Raw genomic sequence first — 16400 nt, 5'->3', positions numbered from 1 at the left:
CAAAGCAAAGTGAGACTCGACTGCGTGTCCAGAGGAGGGGGAGGAGCGGGGCCGTGGCCTGGGAGGAAGGTCCCGGGATGAGGCCGAGGCTCCGGGGAGGGACCAGCCCAGGAAAGGGTGTAGTGGCTGCACCTGCAGAGCATCCTCAGGGGACGCGGCCAACGTCCCTGGCAGAAGCAAGGTCAGAGAACAGAGCTGTCAGACGCACAAGGGCTTCTTTTGGAAGAAAGCCTCGAATGCCAGGCGCAGAGCACGTGGGCTCCATCCAGTCCACGGGGCCGCGGGCGGTGGCAGCCCCAGGGGTATGGCAGGGACAGGATGCAGACAGAGGACAGAAAATGCTGGAGAAAGCATCCCTGGCACCGGGCGGGGATAAATTGGACGGGGAATGGTGGCGAGAGCAGGGGCCCCGCAGTCAGCTAAGCCCGGGCCCAGACCCTGGTTCTGCCACTAACCAGCTGTGACCTCGGGGTCCTGGTCTCTGAAATGGGGAAACAGCAGCACCCACTCCCCAGGGCTGGGAGGAGGGGCGGCATGGCCAGGGCTGGGAGGAGGGGAGATTGCCTTCGGGGTGAGGTGTGGTTAAACGTTTTCTCTCTGGCCCGTCAGACCTGCGCTGTCTACTCTGGTAACCACTAGCCACATGCAGCTCCTTGAATTTACGTTAATTAAAACGAAATCAGATTAAAAATTGAGTCCCTCAGTCACGCTGGCCACATTTCAAAAGCCACCGGTGGATAATGGCCACCGCGTGGGACAGGACTCCCCATGGTTGAGAACGTCCTCCTGGGTTGTGCGGCCGCAGAGTTGAGGACGTCCAAATAGAAACTTCCGCCGGACCCTGGAGATACACGTGGGAAGGTGGGGCGGGAGCCGGAGACGGGGGTGGGGGGGTGTTAGTTCCCCTCCACGCCAGAATGTGGGTTTCTCCAGATCCTGAGGGGACCGTCCCCTACCCGTCCCCTGCTGTCCCCTCTTGGACACAGCCCGTCTCCCTTCCACTCAGCCGCCCAGAGTGTGGCCGGCGCTGCAGCCCGGGGAGGACAGCGTCCGTGCGGCTTCCGTGGGGGCCACTCCTTTCACGGTCATGGGAACCATGCGAGTGACAATTCTCAAAGTGGAAACTGAGGCTCAAACTGGCTACGGTGCCACATGGTCACATGGCTAGCACGTGGCAGAGCTGGACAGACATCAGCAGAGCCCTGCCCTTGGCCCCGCCCCCCTGCCTCGGAGCCCCGGCGGGAGAGGCGGGCTGGGCTCCCGGCTCAGCCACAAAGGGGTGACGCGCAGGAATCGGGGAGGAGGCAGGCTTCACGTGGGGAGCCCTGTTGGGGCAGAGTGTCAAGAACGCAGCCAGGGACCCTGCCCAGCCACCACCCACTGACCGGGGGACAAAACGGGGCAGTGGCCCAGGCCTCCCCCTCCGGGCTGGCGCTCACCATGTACTCCATGTTGGCGGCCGGAGGGTAGACCTGGCCGCGCAGCTTGTTGTGCAGCATGAGGATCTCCTCCTTGTCCGCCCGGGGGATGGCCCTGCGCACCCGGGAGTGCGGCTCGGCCCGCTGGTACCTGCTGAGCAGCTCCCCGAGGCGGGTGACGTTGGGCAGGAAGTAGCCCTGGGCCCCGCAGACCAGCAAGACCAGCCCCAGGGGGACAGCGCAGCCCAGGACACGGCTCATGGCTCCACGCCTGCAGTGGCAGCGAGGTGACGGCAAGGGGGTGATGGCAGCGGGGTGACGTTGGCCGTGGCTCCTGCGGCAAGGCTGGGCACTCGGGGCTCTGGAAGGAAGCAGAGAGCGGGGCGGGGAGAAGACGAGTTAGTGACGCAGCCGCCACCGCGCTGGCTCGAGCAGCGAATGGAGTGGGAACATGCTCCATCTCGCAGATGTGGAAACTGAGGCTCGCAGACGCCAAATGACCAAGGGCCCAGGGACGGGAAGTGGTGGAGCCGGGATGGACGCCAGGGGTTTCTGGCAGGGCGAGCTGTCTGGGTGGCAAAGGGCACATCCTGGAACGGTTTCTCTCGGACTCAAGCTCTCCCTGTGGGAGTTGCCGTGTTTTTGGTTGTGAGTTGGCATTTCTTACTCATTCGGGACCGGGGTAGATCTGCGGCACGCACTGACTTGTCTTCTACTCCCAAAAGGGATTGATAAGTCACTTCACATCACCAAAGGATATGCCACGCACCAACGTTAACAGCAAACTTCTCGCCCCTGCCAGGTGAGACTCAGTTTACCAAAAGCGGTAGACAGGCCCCATCGGACCCGTCATTGCACGAAGCCCTCTGATCACGCCCCCCCCCCCGCCCACCCACCGCCATACGTTAGTGGTTCCTGCGGGTGATTAGTAAGCAACGAGCACATCAGGGTGGCTTTTGTTCAGAGAACGGAGAGGGGAAGGGTGGTAGCCATGTGTCAAGCTGACCCGTCTGGGGCTCCGAGGGGCTCAGTTGTTTGAAGAAAAGCCTTCCCCAGTCTTCACCCTCATAGCACACCCAGGTGTGTGCCTGTCGTGCCGGCTGGGACTGCAAAATGGCAGCCAGAGGAGGGCGTCCTCAGGGCCCACACGGACTGGACCCAGGCCGGGACAGGCTTCCCAGGAAGCAGAAACGCTGGCACCAGCAGGCAGAGCGCGGCCAGAGAGCGATGGGAATGCCGCGGTTCCCGTCGCTGTCCCCTGGCAACTCTCCAGGGTCCTGACCGAGCCTGCGCTCCGATAAAAATAACCCGGCGCAGAGAGCAGAGGCTCGGCTTGCTTTGTAGCGGGTGAGAGCCGGCCGCCTCCTCGGAGGGCAGAGCCCCGGGGACGCGTGGGGAGGACCTCTGTGCACTCCCCGCTGGGAACCAGACCAAGAATGCAGAATTCCTCAGAGTCCCCGATCGCTCCCGGGTCAGTCACAGCGCCATATATGAACATTTCCAGCTGCAGCCGCGCGGCTCAAAGAAGAGGCCAGAAGACTCTGACGTCAGGTTAGGATCTGGGAGGGCGAGAGTCGACACGCTGGGTGTCCCCAGGCATCACAGTGACACTTGATCTGTTTTACCCCATGCTTGAGCAAAGGGACCCCCAGAGGCACGAAGCATAAACTGCTTACGCGACTCCACTGTGACCCAAGTGGATTAAAACCCAGTTCTGATTCAAATAGCCAATGGGCACAACTCAGACGGCTGTCAGTAGGGGATGCATAAATAAATTATGCAGGGGGGCGGGGCGTTGTGCGGTGGAATATTATACAGCAGGTAAAAGGGTGGGCTCGGGCACAAATGAATCTCATACACAGTGGTGAGCTAAAAAAAAGCAAGTTGTGGAATATTGTGCTAATGATACTACTTATGTAAATTCAAAAACATTTAAACCATATTTTGTAAAATTTATGTATTTATATATGTATATGACACATACACAAGTGTGTGTATGTATAAGTATGTGCATATGGGGGTGTCCATATGTATAACAAAGCCAGGACTGGATTCAGACCAAGTTCATGGTGGGGTTTGCTCCAGGGTAGAGAATATGACAGCCTTCATTTCTATCTTTAAGATCTTATCAATATTTCTGTTTTTAAAATCTCCAGCAAATATGCCAAATGTGGAGACCTGTTCACGTCTGGTGAACAGGCCGAGTGGGCAGGAACCGCGAGACGGTGCCCACCGGGCGGCGTCTCAGGGGCAGGGCCTCCCCACGGGCCTGTCCTACCCTTGCACTTGTCTATCTTCTATTGTTTTACATTATCACAGGTAGAATAACCCTTGTCCGAAATGCTTGCGACCACGAGTGTTTTGGAGTTTGGATTTTTTCAGGTTGTGGAATATCTGCATATACACAGTGGGACTGTCTTGGGGAAGGGACCCAAGTCTGAGTGTGAGATTCGCTCGTTTCATGCGTGTTATACCCTATACGCAGAGCCTGAAGGTGATTCACACAATATTTGTGAACAGTTTGTGCACGAAGCAAAGTTTTGACTGCGTGTTGCCTGCGTCCCGTCACGTGAGGTCAGGTGCGGAATTTTCCACACGTGGCTTCGTTTCAGCGCTCAAAAAGTTTCAAATTTTGGTGCGTTTCAGACTTTGGGTTTTTGGATTAGGGATGCCCTGTTCTTAACAAAATAAAGCCAAATGCCAGAGCACGACAACACAATGAGGCCAGTGCTGGTCCCCAGTGCACCCTCTGGCCTGTTCTAGACAACCCCCACCTGATTGCAAGACGTCCGACAAGACCCTTCCTTTTGCGTGTTCAAGGGGTGTCTACACGGCTTATAGACTGACCCTTCTCTCCAGGGTCACAAAGAGACCTACAGTCTCGAGGGAGCTCTAGAGCTGGGGGCCACAGAGTTCAGCCGCAGCTCCACACCGGGAGAGAACGGGCAAAGGAGGGGACGGCGGTTGTCCCAGGGCTCCTCGAATCACGGAAGTCGCTGCCCTGGGAGACGCAGACTTGCCCTTGGTCAAGCCATGCAGGGCACCACGCTGGTGGCACACTGGGGGCCCAGGGGACCTGGGGGGTCCCTGCTGGGGCGGGGACAAGGCCGGGATCTGGATGGCTCCTGCTGAGTTTGGGCTGCGGGGGAACACTGGAGATTTTCAGTGGGAAAGTAACCATAAAAGGGCAGTCTCGTCAGGTCCCCACTCCCAGAGCCCAGCGCGGTGCTCGGCACTAGGACACGGGCACGTGGTTACGGGCTGAGCCGTGCTTCCCCTAAACTCCCAGGCTGAGGCCCCGAGACCTCAGAACGCGACTGTATTTGGAGATGAGGCCTTTTAAGAGGTGATTCGGGTGAAATGAAGTCATCCGGGCGGGTCCTGATCCAGTCTCACCAGCGTCCTTGTAAGAAGAGGACATGAGGACACAGACGTCGCAGAGGGACGACCACCCTCCGAGAAACCAACGCTGCCAGTACCTTGGTCTCGGACTCTGGGCTCCAACTGTGAGCAAATAAACCCGTGCTGTGCAAGCCGGCCTGGGGTGCGTTGCCGGGGGCCTGGCAGACGACACACCCCTCAGATAAGGCACCGGCTGTTGCTCGGAGGGAGGCCGAGGCAAGGTCCCCCCAGCCGGACCCTGCTGGCGCCGTCCGCCCATCAGAGCGACAGCCCCGGCCGAGGCCCCGTTCCCAGGGACGCTGTGTAGACCCCGCGGCCCGCGCTAGCCACTCTGCCTCCCCCGCCGCAGCAGCCCAACAGAGCCGGGCACTTCCGCCCCTTTTCCACAGACAAATAAAAAATACAAGCTTTTTCCAAGTGGGACAAACGCACTGTCCAAGGCTGAGAACTTGTTCCTGCTGGAAAACCTCGAGGCCACGGCGTTTGCGCTGGGAAGACCCACACGTGCCCATCGCTATGGGAGCCCCTCGTCCCCACTCTCTCGTGTGCTCTCCTGGTCACCCGGAGGTTTGGGCTCTGCCGCTCCCATTCCACAGATGAGGAGACTGAGGCCTGTGGAGCTTAAGGAACCTGCTCACGGCGAGCAGGAAACCTGGGGTTGGAGCTCAGCCCTGCCCACCCTCAAGGTCCGCGCATCATGCACGCCCTTTCCTTAAGGCCACCGTGCCTCTCCCAGGCAGGGGCTTCCCTCGGGACTGAAAACTCCCCAGCCCTCCCCACCCGTGCAGGGCAAGGGCCTCCACATCTTGCACTAAGGTTCTCTGTGTCCTGGGGAGGCTGCTTGCTGGGCTTGGTGGCCCCCTGGGTCACACGGTGGCTCTGTCAATGAGAAGGCACCCATGTGTCACCCCCACGGGAGATGAAAGAAACCTTTACATCATGGTGACATGTCACCAAAACACGCCCCCCTCATCAGCACCCTCCACCGTCCATCTGCCCACTCGCCTTCGACTCAAATGGCACGAGCTGACCTCTGAGCCCTGGGCCCTGTGGACATCCTACAAGGTGCTTTCCAGCTGCCCAGGCCCCGGCTGTTTCGCTGACGTCCTGGAAGAGCTCGCACTCGGTACCTGGGGAGCGAGGCCCGGGCTCTTTTGGCCCCGGTCCCGGGTTTGTCCAGCGCGAGCATCGCTCCTAGAGGACCCTCCTCACCGTCAGCCCTGGCCCAGTGCCCATCACGAAACATCCGCCGTGGACTGCGGCGCAGCACAGCAGAAACGCGCTCTGGAAGGTTCTGTCCTCCTTGGCCAGGGCTGCAAAACTGCGCCCATAAAACCACAAGCCAGGTAACGGCTCCCAGATCTCACGAGAGCACATCGGAGCAGGACACCACGGAGGCTGGAGGGGACCCGACAGAGCTTTCGAGTCCCAGGGTCAGCGGCAGGAGCCACGCCGGGCGAATCCAAGCCGTAGGAGCCGGTTTCCGCGGCGTCACCCAGAGCTGTGAGACACGTGTTGCCTCTGCCAGGGAGGTGGCTGTGTTCAGCCCCATTTTACAGAAAACGAAACTGAGTCCGGGAGACATTAACTGGCATGTGTGAGGTTGTGTGGCTAAAGGTGGAACCAAGACTTGAAATCAAGCTTCCCAAAGCCTGGGGAACGTTCAACACCCCTGTGCTGCAACAGCACCCTCCCGCCGCCCACCACCCAGCCAGGGCTCTGCGGGCATCGGGGGATCGGCCACCCTGTGCTCCTGATCTAGCAAGGGGGTCTCCTCGACGGCGTCTCCCGGTGACGCGCTATCGTGCCCAGCACCGAGCAGCGGGGGGACAAAGGGAACTCGGTGCAAGTTCAGTGCGTCAGCTGGCCGGCCGCCCTCGCTGTGTTTGGGAACGCCTGCCAGGGAGATGAATCGCAGGACGCGGCCTGTCAGCCGGCGGCTCCGCGGCCGTGCCAGCGCCCTGCTCTTGCACATGCTGTTCCCACAGCTCATCCCGTGACCCCGGCGTGCCCCCCCCCGCCCCGCCCAGGCCGGGCAGATTCATTCCTGCTCACGGGGAAGACTCAGCTCAAGGGTCACCGCTTCCTAGAAGCCTCGAGCTTAGTCACACCCGCAGACCTGTCGGTCCCGTTCCCCGCGGCGCTGCCAGTGTCTGACACGCGGGTGTCCCACGAATGTTTACGGGATGAATGTGGGGCCCCTCCTCCGCCCCGCTAGGTGGGAAGAGCCACGTGGTTTTGGGTTCTTTGCTGACGGCAGCGCAGGCACTGAGGGAAGGGAGACGGGGTTCGGGTCCTGACGCTGCCCCGCACCAGCTGACAGGCTGGACGCAGCACTTGCACATTGACAGGGCAGAGGGGAGCTCCCGGCCCTGCGGCTCTGCGGAAGGAACAAGGTAACGAAAGCCCCCAGTAAGTGCCAGCTATTATGACAATGACGGCAATGCCACCTGCCCCCCAGACGGCTGCGTGAAGGAATTTTAGAGGGCTGGGACTAATAACGTGGAATGCAGTGAGGAGACAATTCTCCCTTCTTCATATTATTTCAAAGCCACACTGTTGCCTTAACAAAATCCAGTTTTTAAAAATCCTGTTCAATGTCCAATGCTCGGGGAACACCCTCCCCCAGCATAAGCTCAGTCTGTGCCTTGGGCATCAGCCGTTTCTCCAGCTTTCTGAGGACGTCGGTTCCATGACGTCATGAACCACGTCTGGAGGGTTAATGTCAACCCTCTGGCCCGAAGCCAGCGTCACACAGATGTGCTTGGTAATTCACGCTGATGACACATGCCCGGTCAGATGCCCTTTCTGCCATGAAGCTCTGTCCCCTTCCATGGCTCAAGCCCAGCTGAGTGGACAGGCCCGTGCGTGTCCCTCAGCCCCGGGACTCGCCACCCGGGCTGCATCCGCACACACTGTGTCCTCTCCGCCCAGGTTACGGGCTTCTGCGGGGCTGGAACCCGTGGTGCGCCGGCAAACCGACTTCAAGACAAAACACAAACCAACCCCCTGACGCGTAGTGTTTGCCGATTCCCTCGGTGTAAACACTCCCACCATCGCCAGTTTCAAACAACCAGTGTGAACTCGCTGAACGTGGACTTTCTGGAAAGAGATTCCCACCGCGTAGCATTATGGGGTCTTTCCATCACATTGATCCCATAGGCACCACCAGCCTCAGGAGCAGAGATCATAGTAAAATGTAGTGAAAAGTGAGGAAGCGCTAAGTTTTGAATATTAATTGCCTTTACTTTAAACATAAGTTTTAATAATTCAACATATAATGATGGCTATGTTTCACTGGTTCACAGCCCTTCCGAAAACCTACCTATCAGCTCTCACAGGCTGGCAGGAGCTGGTATGAGCCGGCTCCCGCCCATCCCTGGCCAGCGCTGAGTCTTGTTTGATTTTTTTGTTACCTGTGACCCAGCCGAGGCATGATGGGGTCAGGGAGGCAGCAGATCCTCTACTCCCAGCCCCGCATGCTTCCAGTTCTCCACGAACTATGGCCTCACCACGATTATTAGCCCTATTTTACAGAGGAGGAAACTGAGGCTCAAAACAGACAAGCAACTTGCCCGCGGTCGTACGGAATGCCTGAGGACGGGTCGACTTATACATCACACTCTGATCCTTGCCAACCCTGTCCCATCCGCACCGTGACTCTCCGAAATGTCGGGCAACCCTGACCCCCTGCCCTTGTCCTTCAGCTGTCACACTGTCACACTGCACCCACAACAGCAGCTGGCCCTAAAAGGCCGGGGTTGGGGGCCAGGGAGGGAAGGTCCCTGGCGAAGGCTCTGCTCTTCCTCAGAAGTAAAAGGAGAACTCAGAGTGTGGGGAACAGGCCAAGCACAGATCGGAGTGGAGTCGTATCCACAAACCACCCAGAAACTCCAGGAATGAGGTGGCAGCTGCAGGAGGAACCCCCGCCCCCTCCCCCCGGCCCTGGGGTGTCTCTGGCAGATCCCAGGACTGAGCAGAACATCCCGTTAGTGAGTGGGGCCGTCGCCCCTCCTCCATCGCGTCCCGCGGTTTCCCTTAAGCCCTTCTGGACAGGATCAGGGCCAGCCCCGAGGGAGGCGACAGGAGCTCCCTGATTGCACCACCCTGGGCTCCCCACAGCCAGGACGGCCAACAGCCCCTCGGCTCGGTGGGGATGCCAGCCCACGGGCACCTTCTTTCCTCCTGTCCCCTCGGCAAAAGATACAGCCTTATAGGATTTATGGGACAATGTGTCTGGATGGTTCATCGAACAAATGCAATATACAAAACCCATTCAGTTTTTTTTAATACTATGCTGAGAATATATAAAATGCTGGACAAAAAGAATGATGGTTCAACAAACAATTTAATCTACTTTGTGCAAAAAAAGGAAACATTGAAAATCAAGTGCGTTCAAGGCAAGCCAAGGTAATATGCAAGAAAAGCCACTTTAAAACGATTGAATAACAAAGCAATACGTTCCTCACATGCCTGGGACATAACTCCCAGGGCTCCTTCCTCCCTCCTTGCAGATGTGTGCATGTTTCCCTGGCAACAATGTTCCCAGCAAACCTTTAAAAGAGAGATGGTAGGAGCCCTCTGCCTCCAAAGAGAAGGAGATTACTGACTCCCAGAAGGCAGAGTAGAGAAGCTTGGACTTTGGGTCGGCCCTGGGTTCGAATTCTGCCTCCACCGCACAGGGCTGAGCAATGAGGTTGGGGAGGGAGGGTGAGGACTACGCAGAACGGTGTTTATAAAGGGCCCAGCGGCAGACTTCTGGGAACTTAAGGGTGTTTGATGACTGTTTCTTTCCCTTCTCCTCTGGGGTGAATCCAGGGTCCCCAATCATCCCTGCTCCAGGCACCAACACTGGCAGCTTCGACCCCTGCCCCTCACAGAGGCAGCCGGGGCCAGGCGGGGAGGGCCTTGGGGGTCCGAGTCTGGATTTTACAACAGATACAAAGACGGCCCCTGGGGAGCCAGGCGGGCGGTGACAGGGTCTGACTGTGCTTTGAGGGCCCCTGGGCAGACGAGCCTCGCAGACGAGCCTCGCAGACGCGGTGTTGGGCGAAGGCGGCAGACTCCGATGACTAACCGTGCGTGGTTCCACTCATGTAAGGTTCAAAACCAGGCGGAACCAGCCTGTGCCGTGGGAAGTCAGGAAATGGTTTCCCTGGGGGGGGCGGGGTGGGGGGGCCCCGAGGGGCGTCGGGGGTGCCCGGCTCTGCCGCGGCACTTCGAGGAATCGCATCTGCCACACACGGTCTCCCGGCTCCTCTCTAGTGTGTTAAGTGTCAACAACAAGTTAGAAAAAAAGCTCGCTGTCACTCTGACCCCGGTTTGAAGAACGGATTAAGGCAGCAGGGGTGGCCGCAGGAGAACACACGGCCGTGACCGGAAACCCCGGGGCCTTCCTGGGAGTCCAGGGCTGCGACAGGCCGGGCCGGGCCGTCACCGGCGTCAAAGCCAACCAAGGCCTGGCAGAGCCGGGTAAAGCCCGGCCGCCGCGGGGCCGCCCACGCGGACCAGGGCGCCGACTGTCCCAGACGGGGCCCAGCTCAGCCCGGCCTGAGAGGGCACTTTGTCCAGCGACACCAAAGGCCGGCTGAAAGTGTCTTCTCAGTCCCAGGACAGCCACACCTTGCTGGTCCCGGAGTGAGCGGCGTTCGGCAGGAGTGTGCCCCGCGGGGGGAACAGGCTGGCCGGGCTGGGAGCTGGCTGGGGCGGGGACGGCAGAGGTGACGGACACACATGGCATAGACGTGTTTTAAACGCCCTTGAGGAAACAGCTCGTTCTTTCAGGGGTTATAAATGTGCACACAGCAGGCTGGTCCTGGGCACACAGGGACACGAAATATGCCCTCATGGAATTTGCTGGAATCCTTGGGACACTTGCTCAGGCCCCAGAGCATTGGGAATGACAGCTCTTAGCACAAGCTGAGCATTCTTCCAGAAGAAAGGCTGAGAAATATACCAACCACCTGTTCCTAGGGAGGTGGTCTTTTAGCACCGACCACTCCCTCCATTCTTGCAGCGTGACTTCTCTCTGCTCACACCAGTCCCTGTCACCAGAACCATCCACACGGCTTCACGACTACCCCGCTGGCCAGCTCCTCCATGTCCCATCCTTGCGCCAGCGGCCTGGGCAAGCCTTCCTTGGCTTTCTAGGGCAGGGGGTCTCGTGCTTGAGCCTGCGTCAGAAAGTGCTAGATGTCTTGTTCAAAGAGACTGTGGGCCCCACCCCCATAGCTTCTGATTCAGGTCTGGGGTGGGGCCTGAAAATCTGTTACTTCCATGGTTACCCGGGTGCTGCCACTGCTGGTCCAGGAACCCTACTTTGAGAACCGCTGTTCTAGACTGGAATAGCCTCTCCAATCTCGCCCCAACTTCAATCCAGCGCTTCCCAAACCTCAACCCTTCACACCCACCTTCCCAAGCTTGGCCCACCTTCCTACCCCTCCCTGCACCAGTACGTTTCATATTTTTATGTGGCTTGCTTTTCGCATTCCAAGAAATGTACTTTAAAAAGGTAACTTTCTGTCTCTGTCATTCACAGAGAGCCTGACCACTACGCCATGAAGGGAAGGCAAGAGTAAAATTAAACACGATGAAAAAAGAACAAAGTTATTTCTTGCCGGCAGGGTGCTGATGATTTGTTGTAGATGTTCGCTCTTTGTTTTAAAGGGAGGTCGGGGTGTGGGAAGGTGTCAGGGACAGATGGCACCACCTGAGACTCGCCTCACCGTGAGCAGAAAGACCAGCAGGGAGCGGAAAGGGCAGCTCTGGGATTCAGGGGTTCTGCCGCCGGGTCTGTGCACGTGCTCAGCCACCATGGGGACCGCCAGGCAGGCTCCACACACTCTGGGGGAGGCAGCTCATTCCAGAGTGAGCCGTTCCCAAGTGCAATCCCTAGTGCGAATGCCACCGTGTCACTCTCCTGTGTGACCTGCACCCCTCAGTGGCACAGCCCACCACACCTGCAGGGCAGACCTCTGCTGCCCTGAGCCTGACCTGTAGGTTCCAGATGCACCAAACTTCCCGCCATTCTCCACAGGTTGCAAGCACTTCTGTAACCCCCGACTTTGCACACACGGTGCCTCCGCCTGGTGCACCTTCCCCTGCCCCCCGCCCAGCCACCATCGTCTTTCCCTCCTCGCCAACACCGCCTGTCTCCCCTGGCAGTTGTCAGGCTGTTATCAAGTCAGTCTCAGGATACACCCGCCAGATGCCAGCTCCCATCCTAGAGAGGCCTGAGCGGGCCTGTCCTGCCCAGGATAATTTGGGGACAGCGTCAGTTCCAGGATCAGTTGACTGCAAGCAAAATGCAAGTGTGATCCTTTTTCCTCTTGGGATGTTGCCACTCTGCACTCAAAATAAAACACGTTCCAGAAATTGGGACTGAAAAATGTGGGATTTCATAATTTCTAATTTTTTTAAATGATGGTCTGGAAGTTGCGTAACTCTCATTCGGACGTTTTTTCCTCTGACTCTGTGGTTTTTGTCTAAGCTGACGCGGCAGTCGAGATAATCAAAGAAGACAACTCTCCCTGGGGCTGGGCTGTAATGTCCTCACAGCCTTGAGAGGGGGGTGTCTGTCCAAAGTGCCCACAATTGCACAGCTTGGGGTACAAAGCAGGCTCCCCCAGGGCAGCGTCTGAGACAGGATTCCCTGCCAGTCGCTGCTGTGACCAGGTGGGATGTCAACATTGCCCACAAAACACCCAGATGCCGGGGTTTCCCTATGCTCATGGCAACGGACCTCAACACACTCTGCAATGAGGTGACCTGAGTCGACGCTTCTTCAAGAACAAAGTCAAAAAAGAGGACACAGGTTCCTCCATAACTGAAGCATAAAATTACCACATGGCCCAGCAATTCCACTCCTAGGAATATACCCAAGAGAAATAAAAACACACACCCACACAAAACCTCGTATACAGATGTTCATAGCAGAACTATCCACAAAATCCCAAGGTGGAAACAGCCAAGCTTCCATCAGCGGAAGAATGGGTAAACAGAATGCCGTCTATTTAGCGTTGGGCAGTGGCAGGATCACAGCCAATGGGGTTTAGCCGGAGTGTGATTATTGCTAATTGGAAACTTTCCCCCAAATGTGCTCTATTCGTACAGTGGAATATTATTCAGCCACAAAAAAGGACAGAAGTACTGATCCCCGCTACGTGTGGCTGGACCTTGAGAACATGATGCCAGGGACAGAAACCAGACTCAAAAGACTCGAGTATCACTGACTCCACGGATATGAAGTGTCAGAATAAGCAACCCCAGAGACACAAGTGGATTAGCAGCCGCCAGGGGCTGGAGGGAGGGGCTGGGGAGTCTCTGTGGATGGGGTTCCTCGCGGGATGATGAAAATGTTCTGGAACTAGATAGTGGCGATGGTTGCACAACACTGCAAATGCACCAAATGCCGCTGAACTGCACACTTTAAAATGGTTAAAAGGGTGAATTATATGTTTATGTCTATTTTACCACAATAAAAATTTTTTTTCAAGGAAAAAAAAAAAAAACATGGCCTGTCCTATCAACCACCACCCAGCTCTGCCTGACCCGACCCTGCCTGTCCCAGGACAGAGTGTTCTCCCTCTGGGACTTTACAAGGTGCTCCGGGTCCCAGTCCATGAAGGTCCGAGCATCCATCCACTCCACTGAACACACTGAAGACGAAGGGAAATAAAATGACGCCCGGGTTTATTTTCCTTTCTTGACAAGCCATCAGCCCCTTTGAGTGATGCTGGGTTTACACATCTGGGACTGATCAAAAATCAGTGAGTTTGCACAAAAAAAAGAAAAAGAGAAGCCTCCTGAGTCAGGCGCAGGCAGACACACAGGCACCTCCCCCACACAGCAAATCACGCTGGTGACAGAGGAAAGAAACATTCCCAATCCCACAAGGACGAAGAGGTCAGTGTCGGGGGTTCCTGCCTCTAAAGATTTTCAACTGCAACCTCCAAAAGGCCACATATTCAATCCGGGGTCTTTGAGGAATGAAGTGCAGGCATTTTAAGGGGCCCCACACTCTCCTTCCCTGGCGCCGGGCCACCCCCATCAAGCCAATTGTCCTCCCCAGTCCGGAGGCGGGACTCTGGGAGCCGGCACTGATCTGGGCCGGGGCAGCCTCTCAGTGGGTACAGACCAGTCCCCGTCAGCACAGTTGAGCCCCAGCCCAGAGTGAGCACCTCCCCTTCTAGCTCCACCCCAACCGGGGCCCGGGACCCAGATTGCCAGCAACGTTTAAAAGCACCCGCATGGCATGAGATGCCTTGAATAGTAGTAAGCTCTGCTGTGACAGTCACGTGGCTCGTCATTGACAAGCACCTTCTCCCAGAATCTGGGGCAGGCGAGGCCGGGATGGCAGCTCCACCCCACCCTGGCTGCGTCATGTTGGGTACATGCCTCCATCATTCCGACCCTCGATTTACTCCCGTGAAAAGCACCCAGCTCGGAGCAGCCAGTGCGAGCATCCGTGAAAACCCTGGGCACGTCTGGTCTGCAGTGAGCGCCAGACAGATGTTAGCTGCCGGGATCATCATAAATGTTGTTATTGCTCTTCCTACTCTTACATCTTTTAAGGGACTCTGTGAAAATCAAAACCATCCTCTTTGTTTCTCCTCCCTGGGAACGTCATCCAGCTGTTCTACCTGGGCCCCCTCTTGGGCCAAACAATACCTGCGTGAAGGTCAGGGTCAGGGGTGGAGCTGGCAGTGGGCAGAGAGGTGTCTGAAAGGAAGCAGGACCCAGAGATCAAGAGTGCAGGGTCCGGAGCCAGACCCACCTGGGTGTGAGGGCATCCCGCCCCAGTAGGGGATCTTGCCTCATTGAGCCTCGGTTTCCCCAGCTGTGAAATGGGGACCAAGAGGCTGACTGCCCAGGTGTGCTGTGGGGACGATAATGCAGGTGAAGTGCATGGCACGGGCCTCATACCTGCCACATAGGCACTACAGCCCAGCCTCCTGCTCCTTCGCCTGTGTGGAAACAGCCGGACAAGGGGCAGAGGCAGGAAACCAGGAGCACACAGCACAAAGGGCCCCGGGAAGGACAACAGTGACAACACAGTAGCCCCAGTTCCTGGGAGGGAGGGCGCACGGAAGGGTGCTGCAGGACTCTGGTCTCTCCACCCCAGGCCCTAGGTGAGACAGGCAGGCTCACCCCATTCTACAGGGCAAGGGACCAAAAAGCTCAAAGGGGAAACTCACAGAGCCACTCTTGGTTGCAAGGCAAGCTGGGCACTTGCACAAGCTCCCAGACGCTTCTCTTGGCCGGGGCAGCAACTCACCTTTTGGCTGAAAGACGCCCAATTCAAGTCAGACTGCAATGGGCAGGCATCAGCTAAACCTTCCTGGCTTGTCCTCCCAGCCCTTGGCTACAAGGCTCTGGGTCTGCACCAGAGCGGGGCCGGATGTGGCTCTCTCCACCCGGGCAGCTGATCTCCCCGGGACTCCAGCACAAGGAGTTATGCAGATGGACCCTCTGGCTAAAGAGACCCAGGAACGTGTTCCCCGAAACTTCAGGAACTCTGGCATGGCCCCACACCTGGACACATCCATCTGGAGCTTTGGAGGCAGACAGAGCCCGGGCTCTGCCTACACAACTCACTTCACCTCTCTGACCCTCAGCATCTTCATCCAAAATATGGAAGAAGGCTACCTTGCAGGTTTGTTGCAAACGAAACCATAGGGGGATGTGACCCTGTTACCTGCAGAGCATGATGCACACGCCACTGGATCCCCCAGCTCTGCCCATGTGGGTAGAACACATTCCAGCTTTCCATTTACTGACACCCGTGTGAACACAGGAACGCGACAAAAGCTGGCGAATTGCACAAGGCAAGCAGAAGAGGACACAGCCCCGAGGAGCACAGCTCAGCTTTCAGACCAGCTTTGAATGCCGGCTCCCTGGAATTCCTAGCTGTGGGGGCCTAGGCAAATGTCCTCGTTGAGCCTCAGTTTCTCCATCTGTAACAGGGCATGCCGCAAAGCCAGGCTCCGAGACGCAAGCTGAGCCTCAGTTTCTCCATCTGTAACAGGGCATGCCGCAAAGCCAGGCTCCGAGACGCAAGCTGAGCCTCAGTTTCTCCATCTGTAACAGGGCATGCCGCAAAGCCAGGCTCCGAGACGCAAGCGGAGCGCGGAGCGCCTGCACACAGCGAGCCCCGGACGGCAACCGCTCACCGCTCGGGTTTAGGCTCGCGGATCTCAGCTTGCAGGAGGAGAGGACTCAGAGCCACGCTTACCTCCGCGGGGCTCCAGTCACCACCTCGCCGGCGTCTTCCGCGTGGAGAGGCGGCGGCGGCAGCGCGGGCAGGCGGGCGGGTCGCGGGACGCGGGGCACCGCACACGCAGCGGGACGCGAGCGAGCCCTGCGGTGCAGAGCGCCGCCTTTTGTACGCGGCCCGAAGCCTGAGGCCACGCCCCGCCGGGCCGCGCAGCCCGCCGGCCCCGCCCCCTGCCCCGGCCCCGCCCCTGCCCCGGCCCCGCCGGCCCCGCCCCTGCCCCGGCCCCGCCAGGGCCCCGCCCCTGCCCAGGCCCGCCCCCTGCCCGGGCCCCGCCCAGGCCCGGCCCCGCCCCTGCCCAGGCCCCG

At 58.1% G+C, this 16400-nt stretch overlaps 1 protein-coding gene across 2 annotated transcripts in view; it reads right to left on the bottom strand.

Moving 5' to 3' along the window:
- The window catches only part of CRISPLD2 (cysteine rich secretory protein LCCL domain containing 2), a 56310-nt gene extending 40153 nt beyond the window's left edge, over nucleotides 1–16157 (bottom strand). The window contains exons 1-2 of one of the 2 annotated variants that reach the window (XM_045533714.1): nucleotides 16054–16157; nucleotides 1440–1779 (exon numbers count right to left, since the gene is read on the bottom strand). In XM_045533714.1, coding sequence (XP_045389670.1) covers nucleotides 1440–1679 — 240 coding nt within the window. In that variant the 5' untranslated portion in view covers nucleotides 1680–1779; nucleotides 16054–16157. Of the gene's footprint in view, nucleotides 1–1439; nucleotides 1780–2481; nucleotides 2556–16053 lie in introns of those variants that run through there. The other variant, XM_045533715.1, reaches the window with a different exon arrangement.
- Nucleotides 16158–16400: the final 243 nt, after the last annotated feature.

The sequence above is a fragment of the Lemur catta genome, chromosome 20 (assembly GCF_020740605.2).
Source record: "Lemur catta isolate mLemCat1 chromosome 20, mLemCat1.pri, whole genome shotgun sequence".
NCBI lineage: Eukaryota > Metazoa > Chordata > Mammalia > Primates > Lemuridae > Lemur > Lemur catta.
The sequence above is the reverse complement of the archived record's forward strand: the minus strand, read 5'-3'. Positions and strand labels throughout refer to the sequence as shown.